Source organism: Castor canadensis, chromosome X, assembly GCF_047511655.1.
Source record: "Castor canadensis chromosome X, mCasCan1.hap1v2, whole genome shotgun sequence".
Classification (NCBI taxonomy): domain Eukaryota; kingdom Metazoa; phylum Chordata; class Mammalia; order Rodentia; family Castoridae; genus Castor; species Castor canadensis.
In genome coordinates, this window is record NC_133405.1 from 19,422,600 (window position 1) to 19,448,277 (window position 25,678).

General features: G+C 37.9%; 1 protein-coding gene across 3 annotated transcripts in view; it reads right to left on the minus strand.

Annotated features, from left to right (window-relative positions):
- Positions 1-25,678, minus strand: part of Fhl1 (four and a half LIM domains 1) — a 59,347-nt gene that overhangs the window by 7,960 nt on the left and 25,709 nt on the right. For 2 of the 3 annotated variants that reach the window (XM_020172540.2, XM_020172541.2), the window contains exon 1: positions 5,248-5,405. The exons of the other annotated variant lie outside the window; for it this stretch is intronic. In XM_020172540.2, the coding sequence (XP_020028129.1) occupies positions 5,248-5,269 (22 nt within the window). In that variant the 5' untranslated portion in view covers positions 5,270-5,405. Of the gene's footprint in view, positions 1-5,247; positions 5,406-25,678 lie in introns of those variants that run through there. 3 annotated transcript variants of the gene reach the window in all.

Genomic DNA, 25,678 nt, shown 5'->3' on the forward strand with positions numbered 1-25,678 from the left:
AAGTACCATACAGAGTCCACCTAAGAGATGTCCCACTTTTTGGTGTTGTTCAGGCCTAGCTTCATGGTTAAAATGTGGGTATTAGTATCATACAAAAGAAGACATACTAGAAATCACAAAAATTCCATTTAGAGGTATGTAGGTTTTTGAAGAGACAGAAAACTGCACTGTAGTTCACAGTAGCAGAGATCTTACCCGCAAAGCCTTTTTCACTTTAAAAGCAGATACTTTTCAGAACTGTTATATTACCACTGCGAGGCTCTCCACTGCTTACTTTCAGTTTTAGATCGTGACTAGCTTAGTTTCCACGCATGCAGATGATGAAATAGTTCACGGGTTACCAGTGAACGTGAAAGTACCGCAGGGAAAGTGGAAGTGTGTTGAAAGTATTACTCAACGAAGCTGCACACCACCGCATTATTCCTATAATGTGGGGTCTGGAGCCAAACAAAAGGAGCATTCAATGAGCCTATTTCAGGTTAATGATATCACTGAGAAGGGCCTATGCCTTGGTACTTTGGGGTCCTAGCTTTAGGCAATGTTCTTTTTCTGCCCTGCAAATATGAGAATCCAGGGTCACCTCATATTCTCCACCGCTGTATCTTTAAGCCCAGACTTGATATCCAGATGGAGAAACAGATTTCAAAGAGTTTATTTTAGAAATGATTTTGACAGCTGACTTAAGTTGTTTTTATGTGTAGAAAAGCTTATTAGTCAAGATAAAATAGATACTTTTAAGGAATGCTGGCTTTACTGCCTACTAAGCAAACATGCTAGAAATACTTACAGTATGTTAACAATGTCTATGTCAAATTCATGAACTGTAGTAGTTTTTTGCAGGATATCTAATTAAGGACAACTTTAAACTATCTGAATTAGCTCACCTAGTATTTTTATAACTTATGATTATTTGGTACAAAACTATTTCAAACCATCACACTGCATGCTTTAGGATAAAGTTGGAGTAATATATTCCTACTGGTGAGATAGTTACTAGTCCAAAACTATACAAAATATGGGTGATGTGTAAGACCAAATTATTTGCTAATATTTATCTTCAAAAGGGGTTGGTTAACAACTCTAAGAACTCTGCTGATAAGTAACAATGCTGACAAAGAAGTTCCTAAAGCAGGCTGGGCATGGTAGTACATACTTGTAATCCCAGCAAACGGGAAGCTGAGGGAGGAGGACTGCAAGTTTGAGGCCAGCCTGGGGTACCATACCAAGACTCTGTCTTGAAACCTTAAAACAAACAAACAAACAAACAAACACAAACAAAAGAAGTCCCTAAAGGACAGCAATTATTCTGAGTAGTTAGACACTGCAGGAATCTGAACTACAGTTCCACTTTGGCTTCACAAGGGGAGAAAAGCTTGCACTTTTCCCTCTCAAGTCCTTCATTAGAAGAGAGAAAAATGAAGATGACATTTTACCTCTTTTTTTTTAAATGGGGGGGTTGCTTTATTCTTAAGCCTTTATCTCTTAAGGAATATTTTTATCCCTTTAGCAATTTCTTAGCAATTTCACATGAAATGTGAAGCCTTTTTAATCTCCCAAACTTCCAGACATGTTTGCCTTGACCTACTCCTGTTAACTGAGAAAAGAGTACATCATCTATCATTAAATGAAATGTTTGCTGCATATAATTATACTACTACTGCCCTTACTGCCTGTCTTTGTGGAGGCTGTATGATTAATTTTAATGTCTCAGTGTGGTCTTCATCTGAATGTAATAGTAAGGTTTCTTTTTCACAGAAAATTGTACTGCTACACTAGGAGCCCTGGAAACCTAATCCAGGACCTGTGAACAGAAGTCACTCAGTGATCTTGCTAACTGACAGACAGAGATAAGTCACCAGTGCCAAGCTTCCAGTCTGTGGATGGTCACTCAACATGAATTCTGATACAATGATCTGAGCCTCCATTTTGTCTATCCAAAGCTCATTTCAAGGCAGCATTGATGCTTCTGTGGGGACTTCTCTCTCTTTTATGAACCTAGTCTTCTCTGCTTTCCTGGACCAAGGAATTAAACGCAATACAAAATGCTATGTCCTGATTTAAAAAATTATCTTTTGTGACCCTAAGGTGCTGAAATCTAACCTACACCTTAAAGTCATGTGAGTTGTCCCCTGATTTTCTAAGACAGAAATATTTTATATAAATGCATTTAATAAAAAGAATCTTAGAAGCTTAGTTACAATGCAGTTAGAAATGTGGTCAAATGTTAAGTATCTATTCCCGGATAGTAGCTGACTTTCTTTCTATGTCTGCTTCAAAAGACGTATCATTCTTCACTTAACAAACAGGTTTCCTCTTTCAGAAAAATTCCTGATCAACATTCAACATGCTAACAGGTGGCTACATAAACCTTAGTATCGCAACAAAAAGTTTTGGCTTTAAATTTAATCATGTACAAATTTGAGTAATATAATATTGTAACATTGGTGGGTTTTTTTATTTTACCGTAAACCTCTTAAAGAAGTTTCATTTTATATTGAAGAAAGTTGTTTGTGTTTTTATAAATATTTTTTCTTGTTAATACTGTTTTCCTTCAGACTCAAGTGGCTTAAAATAAGCATGTTTAAAGAGAAATAGCCTACTATGAGTAGGCAGCATTTTTCTAATTATATGACGTCTGAGTGCCATAACCTACAGAATAAGCAGTGAACAAACAGCAACCCAAACGGAAAAAAATTCAATTTATTTCTGTTAATTGCTAAGTCCTCCATACTGGTACAACAGTGACTCCACATATAAATGTCGGCTTCCAAAGAACAGGTATATTGCTTTCCTGAGAATGTTTAACAAGCAGAAGGAAGCTTCAGCAGATGAACAGGACACTTGTATCACTGCCATGCTAAGGCACACGGAGGTGTCCTCAGACATTTTGGAATAAACACCTAAACAGCTGCAATGAGACGGAGCTTATGAGTCACAGCTAAAAAGCAGTGTCTCATAGAATTACACAGAAAAATCAGCAAGTGTTTTTTCCCCTAAAAACAGAACATGTACACGATGATTCAATGTTATTAGCAACATCGCCGGAATGCTACATTTAGAAAAAAGCACAAATCCTTTTTGAGTCACTGACGTATAGCTAAAACCATTTTAGATTATGCTTCAATCAGAAGCACTGCATACAGATTATTAAATGAAAAATTATGTGCCATTGAACTTCCACCAGGCCCAAGTCTAACCTTATACCATTTTGTCCATATATGATGTTTTTCTTAATATTGCACATACTACGCACAGCATGTTCCATCTTTCATACAGAGAAAAGCACTTGTGACTGCCACAGTGGAACATGTGGTTTTAGTTTCTCCAGCTGTAGTGAAGTAGTAGGCAGTTATTTGCTGGCATTCAAAATACAAAATGTTCAGTTTCACCTTTAGGCAAATCCTGATTATCATTTTTCAGTTATTTTATGAAGCCAATCTATTTTGCTTACTCCTTTCTCACCACAAGTGAGAAAGGACTGGCAGATGTGTGTACCCTACTAGGCAGCAGCTAGTGGAGGGACTTCATGGGGAAAGAAAATGATAAATGATGTTAATTCCGCTAAAGTGTAAAAGAAATGAATTTACATAATTTTGCAAACAAAGTGTTTTTGTCCTTGAAATGTCTTCTCAGTGTGTGGGGATGACCACTCAAAATGCATTGTGATCCAATGATCTGAGCCTCTATTCTGTCCACCAGAAGCCCATTTTAGGACAACACTGATTTTCCTTCTGTGAGAACGTCTCTCTTTCATGGACCTAGTAATTCTTCTCTGCCTTTATGGACCAATAAACATAATGCAATAAAACATATTATTTATTTTCAAAAATTATCGAAAAGGTACAAATAATTGATGTAGTTAACCACAGTTATAGTCCTCACTTTCAGATAAGAATTAGGTAAAATTTGGTACAATTTCAAACTCAGTGTTGTATATGCCATAAATATGTCACCTTTTAAATATATTTTCCTATCCCTTCATTAGTAGATAAAATGGAGAGTACTCTACCAGCTAATATGTGCTCAAGGTCCATTAGGACAACTGGTACAGCTGACTAGTCTGCCTACACCCAGAGAATGTGTGTGTTGGCCGATAACCACAATCTCAAGCATGTGGTACCACGTTGGGAAAAAAGTTCCTGGAGGAGATGGGGAAAAAATAGCCAGACAGCTTTTGAACCCTTGGAAACAAAGAAGACACTAATTAGACACCAATTAAAGTATGGAATTGCATTGCAGCATATGTGCTTTAAAATACCATAAGAGAAATTTCCCAAAGTATTTCCATTGTTGAAATATCAACTGGCAATTATAAGTTGCAAAAATAAATTTTCCAAAAACAAAAACCTACCACTAATAATTATTTTGTCCCTTAACCTGAAAGCTGGGAGACAGGACAAAAAGTGCTTAGTTTCTGCCCAACTGTCTTACTTCATAAGCTCCAAGGAAGGGAACCGTTACTTGGGCACAGAGCAACAGAGCAACAGTCACATTACTGGCTTCAGGGAGAGATAGAGGCAGCAGGCTGACTTCAGAGAATTGGGCTTCCCTCTGATTTTGTAGCCACTTGTCCACAGTGTTCTTGTCTATGACCAAAGAGTTTCCTTAATGTCAGGTTAAAAAACAAGAGGAAGATTCTCACTCATGGCTTAGGATGATAGTCTAGGAGATCAGAAACTTTGGCTTTTTCCAATAAAAATAACTAATACCACATTTGTCATAGCAAAAGGATCTGTAGCTGTTTCGTCAGGAAGATTAAAAACATTTTTCTGGAAAAGGGAAGATGTGGTAAGTTATTATGGACTTTCTTCATTACGAATATTCCTCCTTCCTGCTCCATATTCAATTTATCTTTTCCAAATGCTTTAAATTAGATTTGAAATGCTGTCAAGATGAAGAGTTATATCTTATAAATGACCAAAATATCCTAATCAAACCCCCCTCTTTTCTCACACAATCTCTTATAGTTTCATAAGACATGCCAAAAAATGTAAAATATGTACTTTGTAAAAAAAAAAAAAAGAAGTGCCTCAAACTGCTAATTTTACTTAAGTACAAATAATCTTTTGTCTTTTAAACAACATGAGAAGGCAGGGAAAACACAGAGGCAAACTATGATTTATTTACCATTTAGACAATCTAAATGTCTACGTTCATTTAATAAAAATTGTCTTTTAGCCAAATGGACAGATTCATTGTCCTAACAAAATTATTCTCTGGATAAGAGAAAGATCATGAAGTTTTTACCTGAGTGTCTATGAGAAGCCATGGCTCAGAGACCCAATTCAGGAGCAGCAACTAGACCAGTCTTCCCTCAACCCCAGCTGATAAGGCTGTGGCTCATTTGTGGACATACATTTAAGGGGAAGCGGCTCACAAAAATAACCAAGAGCAGATGTCCTACCCCTCCCCCAAGATCACAACCTTAATCCCACTAGAAAATTCTTAACCATTTTAGGTGATCCAAAGGAGAAGAATAGGACCCAGTAAAAATACCAAACGCTACATATAAATACCTGTGGGGCTACTCAGCATCCAAATTAGCTCCAGAGCCCGAGAGGCCACATAGAAAGTCATCCCTGTACCGGAATAAAATTTGGACTCAGCTCTGACATAGCTTAATGCTGAGCCAACCTTATTAATCCACTTTATATGCCCCAGGAACTTGCCTTTGGCCCTATAAATAATGCATTTTTGTGTTGTTAATGATGAAAGTAACTATAAGAGACAAACTTTTGTTACCAGTATAATTAAAGGGAATTAGCCACTACAACTATAGAGATAAAGGGCATTATAGATACTTAACTCAATGTCCTCCTTGGTATGTACCAGAAATCAGCAGACTGCTGAGATGGGGAGCAATTCTAGCCACCCTATCTTCCCAGCATCAGATAGAACAGAATGAAATGGGGACACACACTTGCATATCCCTGCTACATACACAATAAAGGCACTATCCCAACAACTCATTTTCCTGCTTTTTATTGTCAGGGACAATAAAAGTCAAAACGTGAATTAAGATGTCAACCTCATACTTTATATTATCTCCATAACCCATCAGTTGGCTGGATATAAGCAAGCATGAACAGGTTTCTAGGAAAAGCCTCTAAGTCCACCAGGGACCCATCCTCACCTCACCCTGGCTCCACCTTACTAACTACCTCAATGTTCCCTGCACCCTCCGGCACAGAGCCTCTTCCAGGTGCTCCTTTACCCCCTTCTTCAAGTCTTTGCTTCAAGCCACTTTGTCAGTGAATTCTCGTTTGACCACTCTCACAGTTCAAATTGCAACCATGCTCCCTCTACATACTCTCCCTGCTTCCTCAATTTGCTTTTCTCACAATTCTAAAGCCCTTCTAAGACAGTAGGCAGCACACTGCCTTCTCTTACTGCTTTGACTCTCTCTCCTCACTATGGTGGTGGCATTCACTGCTGTGACTTCAGTAGCTGCAACACAGCCCAGCTTTCAGCAGGTGCTCAAAAACTATGTGTTGGAAGAAATGAATTCAAAGAAGTCATAAGTGTCAATCAAACTTCCAAACATAGTCCCGGCCAGAATCCTAAAAGTGGCTTTGGCTACTGGACTTCAAGGGAAGGCAGCTGACTTCCACTCTGGGACAGGCCCTAGGCCCAGTACCTTTATAGCCACCATCTGGTATGATAGTGCGTGTCACTGTTTCTGGTTCTAGTCACACATCTCCCCTACCAGGCTGAGAACTGGGAGAGAGCCTTGCTTGTCTTCATTTTCCTCCTACAGCATATAGTAGGTAAATGTTTCATGGATAAATGAGTGAATGACTTTCCCAATTCTTATGCTCTTCAAGCCTTCAAGGAAAAGTTACTCTAAAAGATAACAAGATTGGTGCTCTTTCCAGTTTATTTGCTGGATAATGGCATAAGAATAAAAGCCAGGATGTTTCCAGCAAATATATTACCTATTAGGGTCAAAAATAAGCCTGGGAAAATAAGGGAGGTGGCACTATGCTCTCCACCCACACTTTTCTAGCCTTTTCCTTGTCCAGGCTGATTAAATGATGGCAGAGATTGGCCAGTTGCAACAATACCACACCCCTAAAATAAACTTACACTTTTCACCTTGAGGAAATTCTCTTATTTTATTAGATGATTAAGCTTTACAAACCCTAAAATTTAGATTTCAGTGAGGCATCTTTTTAGATAGAGGTGATGTGGTTTTGAATGGATCCATTGTAGTGTGGTGAATATACACTTAGTACGGTGAATGGTTTCCTTTTAGAATTCTAGTTTCAAGTAGGACATGAAGATGTCGATTCTTGTAGCAAGTGAAGGCCTTTTATGTGTCAGATCATTGTGAAAAGCAACCACAGAACATGAACAGACATATAACCTTATGAAGTTGGCAAGTAAACTTAAACCTATTTTTCCTGAAATATAAGAGACTATACAAAAACAAGAGAATTTCTACCCACTAATTAATTAGCCAATGACAACAAGCCAGTGTGAGCTGGGAGCTGCAACTTACATCAACTGGATAAATATGCCTTCCTGGAAACTTCATGAAGTAGGACCATTTCCTATTCACAGACATTGGTCCTCACTGCTAAAGTCCTCAACTCACAAAGTAGACCTTTCACAGAACCAAAACAGAAAAGGCCCTTTGCCATGTGAAAAACAATTTCTCAGTAAGAATAGTTGGGTGACTTGTCCTATCTTGGATCAGTGGTTCAGACACCCTGATGGTTATTTAGCAGATACTCAAACAGTCACTGGCTTCATTGGTGTCTAAGCTGATCCTATTACACATTAACGGTATGACATTTAATAACATCCTCTATAATCACTGTACTGTTTACAAAGTGCCTTTCTACACTGTTGGTGGGGCTGGCTGGTGTTTAAGGAACAACACTCTTTAGTTTCTCTCCTATGCTAGCAAAATCAGGATGATTTTCAGTGAAGGCTAGGCATCAAGGCCCCTCAGCTTCCTCTAGCATGTGATCCTCTGAGAGCCATTTATATCAGTGTTCACCTACATACACACCCTCATCTTCCAACTATCCACGGATATATTATACCATTTCATTGGGGCCCATCTGTAGACAGTACTACTCCATCTATTCACTTCTCTTATAGAACTAACACTTATTGAACAGATGTCCTACTATGTGGTACAAGGTATTTTGCCAGACATGAAAAATAAAATGCAGTCCTTACTTTCAAGTGTACAGAGATAAATATGCAGATGACTGCCATGCACGACAGAGTATGGTGAGTATTGCAGGGGTTATTTGCCCAGGCTGGCTTTGAACCACGATCCTCCTGATCTCTGCCTCCTGAGTAGCTAGGATTACAGGTGTGAGCCACAGTGGTACTGGGGTTTGACCTCAGGGCCAAGGCAGGCACTCTACCACTTGAGCCATTCTGCTAGTCCTCTATTTTCCTTTTACTGAAGACATTTCCAAATGGTTGAAAACTTATTCAGACCATTACTGGTACTTAATCGTGACAAGAGGCAAAAGGATGATAACCTGGAATGGAGTCTTTGGGGATTTATCAATGGTTTTATCTTAACTTTTTCACATTATTCTTTTCCCCTTTCCTACTACTAATAAATTAATACACCAATACACCACAAGTGTTTTCTCAACATAATTTTGTCATGCTACTAGTCCCTATGCCAACGATTTCCCCTAGTGAGTCCAACTGCAAGATTAAGGCATCTAGTCATGTACTATGATATGATGTGATTCAATGTTAAACTCTCTGGAGTATTTCTTGTCCTATGTACTCTTGCCAGAAAAAGTCCAGAGCAGCTTTGGCCATCTCAGGTTCCTGTCAATCTTTAAGGTGGGAAGAGTACTTTTTCCTATTGACAAGTCCAACTTGGCAAAGTCACTGTTTAAATGTCACAATTCCCAGCATACCCATCAAAGAGAACCCCAAAACCACACAGTAGGTGAGTCCATCATGAAGAGCCAAATGAATCAAAATTCTGCCTCCCAAAAGGGCCTCTGAATTTCAGAGTAAAGGCAAGAGTGGCTATGAAAAGGGTAAGACCGGTCACAAGTGAGATACAACACATGAAATAAAAGTCCATATAGACAGCAAGGCACCTTGAAAATCCTAAGTCACTCCACTGAAGACCTGTTCATTTCACAATTGACCAAGACTTAGAAGGTTTCCTTATTAATCACTCAAGGATTAAGTATTGAAGCATGTGCCATGGCCTCTGCCATTTGATTTCTGGAAATGTCATTCCATGATTAGTAACAGTTCTAAATGTCTCCTGTCCCCATAGTATGCCCTTTCCTATGTTGCTACTAGACTCTCACCAAGATAATGAAACTGTCTCAACCATATCCTACAGATATTCTTATGGGACTCTAACCAGAAATCATTACCAAGACAACACTAAACAAATGACTTTGAAAGCAAGTCACTAGATTATCTCAAATTTAAAAAAAATAGAGGTGGCATTAAAAGAGAAATAAATAAAGAGAAAAGCAAAACCAGAAAATAAATAGAACCCAGAAACAATTTTAGAAGGAAATACATAATACATATATAGACTCTCAGATCAAGGGGAAATGAATGCTTAATGAAACTGAGAAGCTACTGGTAGAGATAAATCTTTGTCATATTTTAGGTGTTAAAATTCTCTTCCAGTCTATTTCTACCACCCACTTGTGATATATCTGTTTTATTTCCATGTTGCCATGTGCCGTGATTCAAAACACCCTTTCAATCATGCTAAGTCCTGGCATTCACCAACTCCACCTGTTATGGACATGTCAATCCTCTGATAGAGGCTTGAGGGCTAAATATTCCACGGCCCTGTTCTATAATTTACCCAGCTGATTAATAACCCTAACAGGAAATAAGAGCAAGTCAAAGAAGATTCTATCTATACCTCATTCTTAATGCTGATAACTACAATTGACTTCCTTGATCAGAGAGACACCATAATACTTTGTGAACCCTGCTTCCTGGTGTGAAATAATAAGGCTAGTAATATATAATCTGTCTTCGTTCACCAAAGGACTGTAATAAACACATTGATTTATTATGCATTAGTGTTTTCAAGCACAGAGTATAGTCCTAGAATTCAAGGTTAAGGTTGAAGAAACTCATGAGTGGCTACATGGGGTTGCAAAATAGAACATCTGAACTTAACAAGATGGTAGACAGAAAGAGAGCAGGAGACCTCAATGTCACTCAGGAAGCCCATATCTTATTAGAAGCTAGAATTGACTGTTTTGATAGCAGGGGCAATCTGGATTTCTGGAGAACTGAAAAAGTACCAAGTACTGAAAAAGTATTTGGCCCCCATCTGCCTAGTTTCCCCAAGGGCCCTTATTTGTCTGCCCAGTAGTGTCTCCATCCAGACTCCGCCCAGGAATACTTACAGGCAGACCCAGGAGGGTGGTAACTCACAGTGGTTCATGTTGACAGAGCAAACAAAAATAACTTTCGGTGGAAAGAGCTATTCTGTTGTGCCAGGACAGGCACAATTTTGTGAAAACTCAGTGGAAGGATCAGAGTGATCTTGTTGGTATTTGGTCTACCAATAGATTACTGTACTTCCCTGTCTTCCCTGTTGGCTAGTCTACACATGCTGAGAAAGAGTTTAGGTTCCTCTAAAATTTGGAGGTGCTGAGAGTGCCTGCAGGTAAAATGAGCTAAGTCTGTGGGTGTTTCCACCTCCATAAAAAGATTGCTTAATGATAGGAGTTAGAATCACCTTCAATATGATCTAGTTGAACTGTCTCATTTTACACAGGGGAAAGCTGTGGCTCCAAGCTAGGGAGATGACTTGCTTCCCTGAGTTAGCAGCAGTCCAGGTGTAGAATGTGAGTGTTTGCAGGCTTAAGGCACTAGATCTCACACCCTATCAAAGCTGCTTCCAGCAAGGGGTCTTTCTTCATGTCAAGGACCAAGGTTTATGGTAAATGAGGTTCATGGTCCCTTGACTTTCATAGTCATTATCAGAAGCTAATCTGGGTCACAGACCCTGACACTAAGGAACAGTTAAGTGACTTGGAATGAAACACTCTAGATTCTCTCACGCTATAGTAAGAGTCGAGTCAGACACCATAAACTTTGGCTAAGATAACTTGGAAATTGTAGTTGACATAGAGCTGAGAGAGAAGAGGACTATGCTGAATGAAAGAGTAGAGTCTACCCAAAACACTGGACACTTAAAAGAACAAGAGTGACTGATTTCAAAGCTCTCAGAGTCAAACTATATGTTCACTATGTCAGGTAGTAAGTGCATGAAAGAGAATGATAGAAACACAAAGTCTAGCAAATGGGTCTCACAAAAAAAAGAGGGTCTTAGAGCTTGGGGATGTAGCTCAGTGGTAGAGCACAAGCCTAGTATATGAAAGATCCTGAGTTCAATCTCTAGCAACCCCTCAAAAAACATCTGCAGCTAGATCTAGAGTAGCAGAAGCCACCAAAAAATATGCACTTGAAATGATTAAAAATCACATGTACCAAAATCTCAGTCATTCTTGTTCATTTTCAAGCAGTGTGATAAAGAGAACAAATACGTAAAGTACGCAACTAGTGTAAATAAGACTGGATTGCCTAAGGTAGAGAAAATGAAATGAAGAGTAATAGTGATTATTCTGTTGCACTCATGAACTTCAGATAAAGTGGTTTAAACTAGACCACTAACTTTTCAATTGCCTCCATGAAAGAAATTCAAGGCTTAATTTTATATGGATTGGTTGAACAATTAACACTGCTAGTACTGAGATAAGTGAGAATTTCCCTGAGTTTAGTATGAGCATATTTTATGACATTTCAGAAGAATATAGTATAGTAGCTAACAAAATGAACTCTGGAGCCAGAATATCTAGATTAGAATCCTGCCTTCACCACTTCCTGCTTGTATGACATTAGGCAAACTTTACCTAACTTCTCTGCAACTCAACTTGCTCATTGGTAAAATGAAGATAGTAACAGTATCTATGTTATATGGTCATTGTGAAAAATAAAGTAGTATTTGTAACATTTAGAAGAATGGCATGTAGTAAATACTACATATGTATTCAACTACACTCTAAAAATATAGCTGTCCCAAGCAACAGCTTCCTGCAAGCAAAATTTATCTTCAAGTTTACCAGTTCACAGGAGCTATGTGGAAAAGAGATAAGAGCTCAGGATCTTGGCCATCAACCCACCTGTAAAGACCATGGGCCTAAAAGTGACTAGAGCAACAGAGATCAAAGCTCAAAGGCATGGAGACCCAGAGGACTAGCCTCTAGCAACAGAACAGCCCAGTAGCAAGAGCTGCATATCCAAACATGGGTAAGAAGGGTTTAGGAGCCTGTAATCCCAGCACTTGGGAAGATGAGGCAGGAGGATCATGAGTTTGAGGCCAGCCTGGGCTATACGGTGAGACCCTGTCTCAAAAAAGGTGGGGTATGAACAGAGATGGAGACAGAGGGAGAACAATGCTCTTTTGATTTTCAAGGAAAAGACCCAGTAAGTCTAGGTCACCTGCCCAGTCTTGGGGTGGGTAAGAGTTTTTCTTACATCTACATTCCTACTGGAGGACTCAGGTTGGCCAGTAGATGATAAGACCTTTTCAGACTAGAGTTAATAGACTTTCCAACACAACAAATAAGGCATCCCTTAAGAGTGTTAATGAATAAGGCAGACTAATCTTGCTTTACATCTCATAGGTTTGGTTTATAAAGACCAACAAAGAATAAAGGCTACCTTATCTACTAGGCAGCTCCAGCCAGAATGCAGATTACATTTCTATTACGGTGTTAATTCTCAATGAATGCCAAGGACAGAGATCTGAAGGACCCTATCTTGTTAGGCCACTCACAGGATGGACTCAGCAGCACAGTTGAGATAAGGTTGACTGTGTTGAGACATGGTTTCAGTGAGTATAGCAAGGCCTAAAGTCTCGGGTACCATAAATACATACCATTTACTCTACTCTTGATTAGATACATTGTGGTCAGTTCTCAATGCCTACATCAAGCTTAATTCAGGTTAAAGCATCTGGACAATGAGAAGACTATTATCTAACAAACCTGTGGACAGGCCAGATGCTAGGATGGCAACTGTCTCTCTGAACAACTCACACTGACCTAGCACCTTTGAACAGGCAGTGACAAGAGGAGGAACTATATTGCCAGGCCCACATATCTCACTCCAGATCCCCAAATCTAATACCTTTCTATCAGGAAGGGCTCCTTAAACCCTGTGTGACTCAGCTCACCCCAAGAGAACACAAGGAAGGGAATCAGGGCAGCTGCTCAGCCCCTGGGAGGTAGTAGAATCGGGGCAGGGATAGCTGTGGGATCAGCCAGGAGAAAGGGCAGATTGGTCTGTAAGACTTTTTGAGGCTCCTTTGAAAACTCCCATACCCTTTTCTAGTGGCAGGTCTTGAGGAAGAAAGCCTGCTTCTATAGTTTCTCAATCCTGTGTCATCAAAATTTTTTTCTTTACTTATTTTACCTAAACTATCAATCAGGGCTTTGTTTGGGTTAACATTATTCCCCTATAAAATGTAGTTAGTGAAGGTTAATGAAGGCAGCTAAAGGACATGAACTCTTCTGGCATTATCAGTGATAATATGTAAAATATTCTAGAATGGGAAAATTTCTTAGATGGAAACTAAGAAAGCTATTCATTGTTTTATATGTTCTCAGTGACTGTTAAGGTTTACATGTTCCTGACTTCACCAAGTTTGTTTTTCATTTATTAAAATGTAATTTACATACCATAAAATCCACCCTTTTAAAATGTATGACTCAGTGGTTTTTAGTATAGTCACATAGTTAGAGAACCTTCGCCACTATCTAATTCCAGAACATTTTCACCACTTCGAAAGAAACCCTGGCTTCTTAGCAGTCACTCCTCATTCTTCCCCCTTAAACACACTCCAGCCCAGTCCTTGGTAATTCCTACTCTACTTTCTGTCTCTATGGATTTGCCTCTTCTAGACATTTCATACAAATGCAGTCATATAACATATGGCTTTTTTTTTAGCCTGACTTCTTTTACTTAGTATAAGGTTCTCAAGGATCATCCATGTAATAACACATATCAATACTTCATTCTGTTTTATGGCTGAATAATATTCTACTGTATAGATATACCACATGTCAATTGATTGACAGACACTTGTGTTGTCTCTACTTTTTAACTATTATAAATAATGCTGCTATGAACATTCTTTTTGTGTGAATTTATTTTTAAATATATATTTTTGAAAAGGTACAAGTCTTCCTCCTCATTCCTGTCACCAGATATCCACTTCCCTCTCTGCATTCATAACCAATGAAGCCACCGTGTGTCTATCTATCCATCTCTTTATCTGCAGTACTGGAGTTTGAATTAAGGGCCTTGTGCCTGCTACATAGGCACTCTACGACTTGAGCCAACCCCAGCCCTTCTTTGCTTTTATTTTTTTTTTTTCAGATAGGGTCTCATGCTTTTTACTTGGGGCCAACCTTGGATTGCAATCCTCTTGGCTACACCTCCCATATAACTGGATTACAGATATGTACTACCATGCCTGGCTTGTTGTTAAGATGGATTCTTAATAACTTTTGTGTAGGCTGGCCTTGAACAATGATCCTCCTGATCTCCACCCCCCAAAGTAGCTGGGATTACAGAAATGCATCACCAGGTCTGGCCATCAGTGTTTTCTTTATGATTCCAGGGATACTGGGTAAACAAAACTAGGTAGCTATGTATTTGTTTTCTTTTTCCTTTTTTAAAAATCTTAAATAGTGGGCCAGATGTGGTAGTTTGCAAATGTAATCCCAGCATTTGGGAGGCAGAGTTAGGAAGAACAAAAGTTTGAGGCCAGCTTGGGCTACATAGTGAGACCCTGTGTGTCAAAAACTTAATCCATTTATCAGTAGTGGAGCATCTTGGCTGTTTCCATGGCTTGTGAATAGTGCTGCAATAAACATGGGTGTGCAGGTGCCTCTGGAGTAACCTGAATCACATTCCTTTGAGCATATCCCTAGGAGTAGTATTGCTGGATTGTGTGGCAGATCTATGCTTAGATTTTAAGAAGCCTCCATATTGTTTTCCATAGTGGTTGTACTAGCTTACATTCCCATCAGTAGTGTATGAGGGTTCCTTTTTCCCTGCATTCTTGCCAACATTTGTTGTTGGTGTTCTTGATGGTAGCTATTCTAATAGGAGTGAGGTGGAATCTTAGTGTGGTTTTGATTTGCATTTCCTTTATGGCCAGGGATGGTGAATATTTTTTCATGTGTTTTTTGGCTATTTGGATTTCTTCCTTTGAAAAAGTTCTGTTTAGATCAGTTGCCCACTTCTTTATTGGTTCATTGATTTTTGGGAAGTTCAGTTTGTTGAGCTCCCTTTGTCATTTGCAAGTAAATGGACGGAACTAGAGAACATCATCTTAAGCGAGGTTAGCCAGGTTCAGAAGGACAAAAATCGCATGTTCTGCCTCATATGTGGATTACAGACCCAAAATAAATGCAATAATATTATTGCACATGGGTCACACACTAAGGGGAGAATGTGCACGTGAGGAAAGGGAAGGAAACCTAAAACTTGAAAGTGTTTGATGTGCCCACTTTAGAGGAGTGAATAAAGCAATCTTAAACTGACAGAGGCCACTATGGGAAGGTGACTAGGAAGTAGTGAAGAGGTCAGGCAGAGATGAACCAATGTGGGTTGCAATACACAAGTGCATGGAAGCAGTGCTAGCAATCTCTCTGTATAGCTATCTTTATCTCAAAATAGCAAAAAAAACTATGTATTTCTTATTATCTCTTATGTTTTCTCTTCAACAAAATTGGAGAACAAGAGGGCAGAACAGGTTCTGCTCAGAAGTGGCAGGGAGGGGGCACAAACAGTGTGTATACATATGAGATAAAGATAAAAAACTTAAGTGGTGGTATATTATACATTTTCTTCTGCACCTTGCTTTTTCTATTTGTTCTATTGCTACTTCTATTTATTTTTATTTAGAGAATTTTCCATGTCAGTATATAAAGAGCTTTCCCTCTTTTAGCGGTATTCAATTGTGCAGATATACCATAATTTATTTCATCAATCCCTATTTCCGGACATGAAGTTGTTTCCAGTTTTTTGTTGTGACAACCAGTGCTGTAAGAAATACATATATTTTAAAAGATGGAATGCATCGATTTAAAAAGTAGTGCATTAGTTTAATCAGGTGGCCTTCCTGTAATGCTCAAGAGTCAGCTACACTAAAGGAATGGGAGCTTTGATTCACAAAGAAAAGGAAAAAGAAGAAAAGGATGAGAAGATCTCAAGTGGATCAGGAAGCATCCACCAAAGCTTTCTGAAATGGCACATTATTTCTGTTCATGCAGACAAGATGCCATCTGGAAATCCCATGCCAACTATGCTAAGATCACGTTTAGGTAATAAGCTACACAGGAAGGAAGTGCCTTTTGATTCCAAGTCTAGTGCTCTTTGCACCAAACCACATGCCTGCCAATGAATTTAAAACAATAAATTTAGTAAAACACTTATAGCAGCAATGTACACAAACGTTTGCTCACACTGTGCCATACCACAAGAGATTAGTGGCACGGAGGATCTACTTCCCAGAATTAAGGAGTTGCCTTAGTGCTCATTAAGTCTTTAAATTAAAAGTCTACAAAGTACATATGGTACGTGATTTTCAAATGTTCATGTTGTCTTCCTCATCTATTTTAAAAAATTAAAGGTGGCCTCTCAGCTGGGGATTATAATGGAGCAACCTGAGCTGAGTACAAGCCCTTCTGGGCGATTAGACTGGCAACATGTCACCCATGCATACCACCAGGGAAGTGCACAACTCTGAGTCACAGGTCTGACCTTAAAACTGTATGCTGGGAAAACAAAACAATATACTTGTTCCTTATATAAGTCTGTCTGGAACTTTTCAACTATACCTATATCACAATTTTCAACTCACCCTGCAATTTCCTTTAAAATAGCATACTTTAAAGAAGAAGAGTAGTTCTGCTTTTGAGTCTATAAGTCTCAAAGGTCAGTCTTTTCTGAAATAGACACTTGGTTTTTGAAAGGTCACATAACTAACTGAAGCCAGGAGACCTGTGGTCTATGGGTATATGTCACTGACTTACCAACTTAGATTGTACCTCTCTGTTTCTACAGACAAATATGGAAAGGAAATGTCACCAGCACTATCATTCCAATCTCACAATGACTTACAAATCAAGTCTGGATTTCAGGAAAAGGGCTAATGTTTATAAATCAGCTTAAATATATACAAACCATTTTAAATCTATGTATGCTGGCTATTTTATAAGATGGGGATTCCCAGTTATAGTGTTGTGGCAATTCTGTGTGGAAATCTCAGAATACGTAAGAGTGGCAAAACCTAACTACTTTTAACCCCCTTCAAACTGTCTCCTAATTTAAGGTCACAAATAAATGCTAACACCTGTATAAAATTATCATACAGGACCAGGAAATACAGAGAGAAGAGATAAATTTGGGAGTTGTGAAGCAGGATGTTTAATTTTCGAACTAGTTCAAAATCAATTAAAAATTAACTTAGTAACATTAAATTGAGATAACAGTATAAAAGTTCAATTAATCTGAAGTTTTCATATAACAAAAAGATTAGTACATGTTTTGTTGACTTTACTATGTTGTAATTCAAGGAAATAGCACAAGACTTGGAATAAAAATAACAGGTATAATCTCTTCTCTATTAAATTGCTTACTAGCCAAATTAATTTTCCTTCCTCATCTATGAGCTGAGGATATTAATACCTGTCCCACTTTCCATCTAGAATTGTTTTAGAAACGAAATTGAATAGTATATACCCAATATATGTCCAATATAAATATATCCACAAATCAGGCTTTGTATCTAAGTAAGCATAGTCATACAAATTTTAAGTGGTCGTTATTTTTCACATGACTCCCACACTTTTCACAGTAAACACACACATTTATTAAATCTAGATGCAGATCATTGTGTAAAGACTAGCAATCTCTGAGACAGGAATTCTCTCTCTCTCATGTTAGCTCAAACTTTTAAGGATACAGAATTTACAAAGTAGTAATAGTTTTACGTAGGTATAACTATTCAATCCTCTGAAATTTACTTATTATTTAATTTTTTGCAAAAGCACAAGTAGTTGGGGACAAATGTGTAATAATCAAGTGCCCCATAATCTTGGTTCTTTGCTTGGATCTAAAAATCTAAAGCATATTCCTGCACATATTTGTACAGAGCATTTTTGGCTGCTTTAAGTAATTGACATGGTTCATCCTTTATTTCTTACAAAGAAAATAACGTGGAAAGCCCTCAACAAAAGAAAAAATTAAGCCAAGGTTCGTTATAATGTTTCTATTTGGGGAAAATGGTAAAGAAAATAAGTGACACTTCTGGTTTCTGTTGTTTAAAGGGTTGCCCGGCTCTAGTAACCACTTGAAGAAGTGAGTTAATCCCTTTGCAACATAGCCAGGACTGGGTTTATTTTCCTACTGTTATGATGGTAACTTAGAACACACAAGACAACAATATCAAATGTCAATTCCCTCCAGAGTTGTAACTTTCTAAATGTAGTAATTAGTAATTTGTCAAGATTATCATTCAGCATAGAGATAAACACACTCTACCCAGAAATTTGAACTTCCATGCCACTTTGAGGTCTATATCAAGACCTCAAATGCTATCAAAAGTAAACCAGGTACTGTTTTCACGAAATAACATTACAGGTGTTAAAAGCAGATAAGCTGAGATATTAAAAGACCAAATGCCTTACCTTAAGAGAAGGGGGTGAAGTCAAACCCAAAATAGAAACTCAAGTACTGTCACCTGTCCTAAGTATAAATCTAGAAAACTTTCCACCTTCCTGCTACCATAAGTACATGGTGTAATCAATTTTATATATTTTAAATACATGATTTACAGTTAAGAAAATCTTCTCAAGTGACTGTGGAAGTATCATTTGATTAAGGGTGGCGTTGTACATGTGAACTACAGAATATAAAGTGTTCCTATACAAAAGAACTCTCATTACTAAAATTGACCCTGATTTGAAAGCTGAGTGTTTATACCTAAATATTAATGAAATAATATAAATAATACATGAGAACCTTGAGCTACAACAGAAACTAGATAAAGTTTTAAACTCACCTCTTACACTATATGCAGTAAATCAGTTTTATTGTGGGAGATTATGAGACAAGTAAGTTACATGCTGAGATCAAAGAGCAAGTCAGAGGTAGAGGAATCAAATACTTTGCAACCTAATAGTCTCTTCCAAGACCAAAGTGCATGTTATTCTACCATGCCAAGGAGATTTCATGGGCTTTAAAGGGCCATGTGTCTGAAGGGATTGGTAAGGGTTTTATAACACTCAATAGATAGATAGATAGATAAATAGATTAGATAGATAGATAGATAGATAGATAGATAAACTTAACACATGTTCTCCTGACACATTTTAAATATGTCTCATCACCAGATTCTCTATTTATGTCCCCCACCTAATCCATGTCCCAAAGATTTTCTGTTCTTTTTGTTCTCGTAAGTTTCCTTGAACGGTCCAGAGATGTAGGACCACAGCAGGTCTGTGTCTCCCCAAGCAACAGCAGCTGAAACTTGTGTGGAAAGGAGAGGATTAGCCCCTACAGGGAGTGGGAAAACCAGCTTGGAAATGCTTTTAAAGGACATCCTGCCAGCTAATTCAAGAATGTTAGTAAAGACTTCCAGAAGAAAATATACCCAGCCAAACTCCTGGGCCAAGGGAGAGTGTTTGGACACAATTTTGGGGACATAATAAAGAGAAAAACAACACAGTTTTGCAAGAACATAGAGAAGTGCTTTCTTTCCACATAAATAGGGGCAAAAGAACCTCCTTTGTCCATCTCCTTGCTCTGTGTGAACTATAACAAGAGTGTTGTTTTTAATAATTTGCACTTTACACCTCGACACCAGGGTTTAGGACCGCATCCAGCACAGGACAATTTAGCCCTCAGGGAACTGCCCCTCTGCCTTCCAAATGCAATAGATTTTGCAGGCAGGACCAACACTTGATGTTGATGTTAAAAACTCTTAAAAATGATCTTGCTCTGTATAAGAACTGGAAGCTATTTGGCTTCTGCCTCTGATGCAAATAAAATGTATAAGTGTGTCCTGCCTTATTAGAGATCAACAATGTCTGAGTCACAATAAAAGTTCAAATAAATTAAGCTGGTATTTTTTTTCAACTCCACACCAGAATTCTAGAAAAACTGTTACTTTTAAAACAAAGCTCATAAATTTTTCCCAGTAAAACTGGGGTATTTATTTTATATCTTCTTTCATAGCATTCTCTGCCAATTTAGGCACATTAGTATAATATTCACAGAGCTACACTTTTGAGTGCATAAAATATATCAAGTTAACTGGTGAAGATACCTACTACATTCACTTTGAAGTGCATCCCAAAATAAGATGAGCTGGTGGATGGGTAGAGGGATAGAAAGATATGTGGTTGAAAAGAAATAAACAAGTTGAGTAAAATGCTGTTAAGGGCAGACTGTAGATGATGGGTATATAGGTAGTCATTCCAATATCATTTCAACTTGGAAAATCTTCATAAATAAAATGTTAGGGAAATTACAATATGGATGAGAAAAAAAAGTCAACTGCAGCCACACACAAGCAAGCACTGGCTCCTGAAAGGTATTTAAGACTATGGGCACAGAACATACTACAATCTGGAATGAAGGAACCAAAGTTAGCACCAGTGCCTCCAAATGAAAGAGCTGTGACAAACCCATTTGAAGGTTTTGCTGGCATAACCACAGACACCCTAAAACTCTCAAAATTAACTACAATATTGCACACATGCATTTTCAGACTTGCTTGTGCAGTTTGGTTCAGTCAAGTTCCCTAATCCATTCACATAGCCCCATCTGAGGGCTGTCACTGTAGGTTCAGCTTCTTAGCCATCTCTCCCCTCTTATGGTCGTTTCAAATTTAAAGCATATACTCATCTGTTTCCAGATTCCTAAATGTACTAGAAAAAATCTAAATATAACAGATGGATAAGTGCTCATGGTAACTGGAAACCCAAATGTAACTTCAGCTTTCACAGGCCGATGCCTTAACACCCATGGCTTTAGTGTAATGGCCCTGCTGCAGCCCTTTTGTCTTCAGTTTCCCAACAGAAATATTACCCTGACAATGATGGATGACCAATAAGTGCTATTCAAAATTTTATTTTAGGTTGACATGAATAACCTTTACTTATTTTAAAGTCAATAGTAGGTGTTCTTCAGGATGTTAAAACTTACTATAAAGCATAGTTGAGTGTGTCTGCCATTTTTATTAGTTTTTAATAATTCAATATTAAAAATCTACTTCAAATGTTGGTGAAACCTTTGAAATGCTTGTAGAGTTCCACAGAATATAATGTGAACACCACTAGACCAGAAGGACTCTGTTTTGTACTCTTAGTGTTTATTAAATTTAACTCTCCCTAGACCTCATAGAAAAAAGTATTGCCCTGGTAGCTTCCTAATTCCAAATATGTTTCCCCTGCCCATAGTATCTAACTCTGTCCCCACCTTTTTTGTACCTAAATCTAACCCTCTGCCCTACATTCTCACCCTAACTCTATGGTTTCATTCATATAAAGAGGTCCTCAGTAGTATTTACTAGGCTGGCCTTCTAAGTTTCAGCAGTGCAAAATAATGGGAGCACAAAATGGAGGAGGGGCGCAGAGCAGTAATAGGCATGCATTTGTGTACTTGCTGCAAGTTAGAAACAAACAGAAACTCCCCAGAGTAGGAAAACAGCATATCTTAATTCAATTAGCACCTCTTCTTAGCACCCACCAAAGTAAGTGTCAGGATCTCAGCAAATCCGATAACAGATCTAAGGACATCAAAATTGAGGCTACATAATTATATACATGCTGAATTACGTAGGGATGAACTGCACAGACACCTGTCCCTTACCATGACATGCACCAAAATCATTAAGACAGACTAATGGATCGATGGACATGTAACAAAGCAAAAACAGTAAGAATGTTTAATTGTAGAACCTAGGTGGTAGGAATATGAGTGCTCACTGTATAATTTCAACTTTTCTGTTTGAAAGTCTTTACAATAAAAAGTTATTTAAAAAAGATGTCATACTATAATGTGGTAGAAAGGACTGTTCCACTTGAGGACAACTTTTAACAACTTCAGGAATATGGTTATTAGAGGAGCAGAGTCAAACAAAGATACTGAGATTGCCCTTTGTAATTGTAGGTAATGCTCTTGTTTGTACTTTATACAATGCATTTCTATTAATTCACTGTATCTCTAGTCAATACCTACTAAGCCACTGGCACTGAATAATTAATGAACCAGGGGACTTAAGAAGAAATCTCAGGATTCTTACCCTCCACAAGCTTCCAATTTCCTGGGGAAAGCAGGGTACAATGTAAGGGAGTAACCTCAACCAAATCCTTTACTCTTTATGCCTTAGATTGTCCTAGTAGGAAAAATGGGAATCACTCATGAGAGAGCCAATAGCCTGTGTAAAGTTTATGAGGACTGACAGCGCAATGGGCACAGATGGGAGCATAAGGGATGGGTTAAAATACTGGAGCATGTTGTACTGTCTCCCAATTCAGTCCTATCACATGAACCCAATGGAAAGGGCAGAACTTGTCTTCTCCAATTAGTCTGCGGATGAACCACTTGAGGGAGCAAAAGACATAATGGGTTATATCTTTTGGGTTTTTTCTCTAGCCCTTGCACACTGATAACTGTGTACACAAACACTCACTGTCATCCACAGAAAAAGTTTTACTGGTTCTGGGAGAAAAACACATGGAATACCTTGAGTAAATTATGAATTTATCATCCTAAAAACTGCATAGGAAATGGTCATACCACATATATGCATCCTAGGGTTTAAGAGATATCTACAAATTCAACAGAGACCACAATTCCTCACCAAACTACCTATGCACCATTGCTTTTCTCCTCAGGTGAAGAACTGTTAAGTAAACTAATTGTTGATCCAATAATTGGATATTTTCAATGAGAGATGCTCTACAAAGTGTGAGACTTATGTGGCTATCTGGCTGACAGGAAAGGAGAACAGAGCTACTGTTTTAAATACACTTTATGCTTTATCCATTACTATTTAAGTTGATTTGATCCCTAGTGCTGTTCAAACAAAACTGAAATATTAACAATCAAAGAAATAATGAAATAAATAAATTACAACAATTATCAGCACAGCTCTCCACTCTGTGCTTTCAAACTGTAATGTAAGGTTGATATCACGATAATGATGATGATAATGGTAAAAGTTCCGTTTATTCTCAGCATAACTGAGGGCTTCAGGCCTTAACAGTGTTATTTCTGTAAAAGCTTTGACCTAAGCTCTGCTTCTCATACTAGCCATAATAAAATTTGTAATATTTACCTATGACTTTATAATCTAATACATTTTCTAAGTTCACAATTATAAGATGCATGACTCAAGGTTTCATATCTAGAAATTAAGGAGCATCCAATATCCATCTCAAAAATATGGATCTCTTTCACAAGTGAGCATCTGTTGTTGGCGTCTCAAGTCCTTGTCCTATTAACAGAAGATATGATGATAGACAAGATCTTAAAACAACTCCCACATCCACTGAGCTTTTATGATGCTCGAAAATCTTAGTAAAAGCACTAAGTATCCACAAGCTCCTACTGTACCTGAACTGAACTTGGTGAAAGATCTAAACTCTAATATTTGACACTTGGAGAGTAAGGATGGAAGGACATGGGTCACTTTCCTTGCCACAGCCTTTGTGCAAACCTTATTAACCATTTTTTATTCATTTGTTTTGGTTTTTAGGAAAATTCCCATGTGAGTTTTTTCCTAGAGAAGTTGAAAGTACTTGTCAGTAGGTGAATTATTCACAAGTAAACTAATATAATATTCATTAGCCTTAAGTAAAACATTTTGACTTGATTTTAGATAAGTTATTAAATTTTCTAAAACTGAAATATCTTTGTAATTCTCAAGAAACCATATGGAAAAGAAAAAAAAAGTGCTATACAGTCATTTGAACCAAATAAAGCCCAAGATGGTTTGAGTCCAGCCACCTTAAAGATCAGATATCTCCATCTTTATTTCACATCATTTGGGTATAGATGAAACATTAATTTGAATTTCAGTGTTGAAACCTGACTTCTTCATAGGAATCCTGGTCAAATCTAACCTTTCTTGTGGACTTCCATGGGACAGTTTAATACATTTGAAGTCTGAACTACGGTCTCAACATTTATATGTATTCAATTTATAATCCTGTAATAGATAAAAGAGATACTTTTTTTAAATAAAAAATGTCATGTCCAATATCCCATTGATTTAATATCCTTTCAAAAGATTTTCTTGTAGGAAGTTCTCACAGACAGTTCATTCACATTGACAAAACAATATTTTCTTTCACTTAAAAGAAAATTATTTCCTTGGGACATTAGTATTGCCACATGCATGTGTGTGTTCTTAGCTTTCTTTACAATTATGATTTGTACTCTGAAGACTATGTAAGAATCAAAGACTCTGGAGAGTTCACTTTTTGAGAGTCTGCTTAGGACCCCTTTTGTAAGTGAGGCGCATCTCTCTTCAAATGAAAATTAATTCCTTCTAAATCAGAGGCTGGGAAAAGTTAGGAGATGTTATAAGAGTTCAAAATTAAGTCCATTCAATCCCAAACCCAGATTTAGTTGCCATAGAGACAGGGGAGATAAATAAACCAGTAACCTTAACAAATGTGCTGCACCTTTGCCAGACATATCTCGACTTACCATTATTTTTACTTAAGTATCTTTTAGTCCAAACATAACTGACTCTGAAGACTACAAAACCAAACAGAGCTAGGCCCAAAAGAAATACGAATGCTCACTCAAGCAGAGGGCAAGCAAAAGAGCCAAGAGTTATCCCTCTTAGCAATGTGCTCTCTGTTCCCCTTGAAAAATGATTGCAACATTCAGCTCCAGAGGCAATGACATATGGGGAAAATATGTGGTGCCAAAGCCAGAGGAAACCATGTCAAAAAAGAAAAACAGACATGAAGTAACTGACCCAATCAAAAGAGAAAAGTATACTTACAGCAGGGAAACAAGTACATCTGAAAGAGGGAGTACAGCTACAGGGGAAGGGGCCACTGTGAGGAGACTCATAACCTTAAAGTGAATTAGAGAGGCTTATCTAAAGGAAATCAGAAGATGAAATAGACATGGGTCTTGAATTAGAGAGTCATTTAGATGCTCCTTAAATGTACACTGGACCTTAAGACATGAAGACTCATGCCCTGCCTGGCACTGAAAGCTCTGAAACAAATGTTTGTACTTTGTCATGTTGGATACCACAATGCCTCTCTACCAACCACAAAGACACAGAAGAAAGAGAAATGGGGCATTGGGATGATGGAACAAAATAAGTAAGAAGGAACTATATACCATAGGAACTCCATGTTTAGGTTGTGGGCAAGAGTCCTCATAATGTTGTGTGGTTATTTCTGTACCGTGTAATAAAGAGGAGTATCTTACCTGCAATTTGGGTTTCATTTAAGAAGGTAAAATCAGAAGCTCCTCAACCTCTAACTGAGCACGAACTTACAGTAAAATATCCATGATACAACCTCAAATAGAGTGGCACTTACATTTGTCCACGCACCTTCTAGTTCCTGCTACTATGTACATA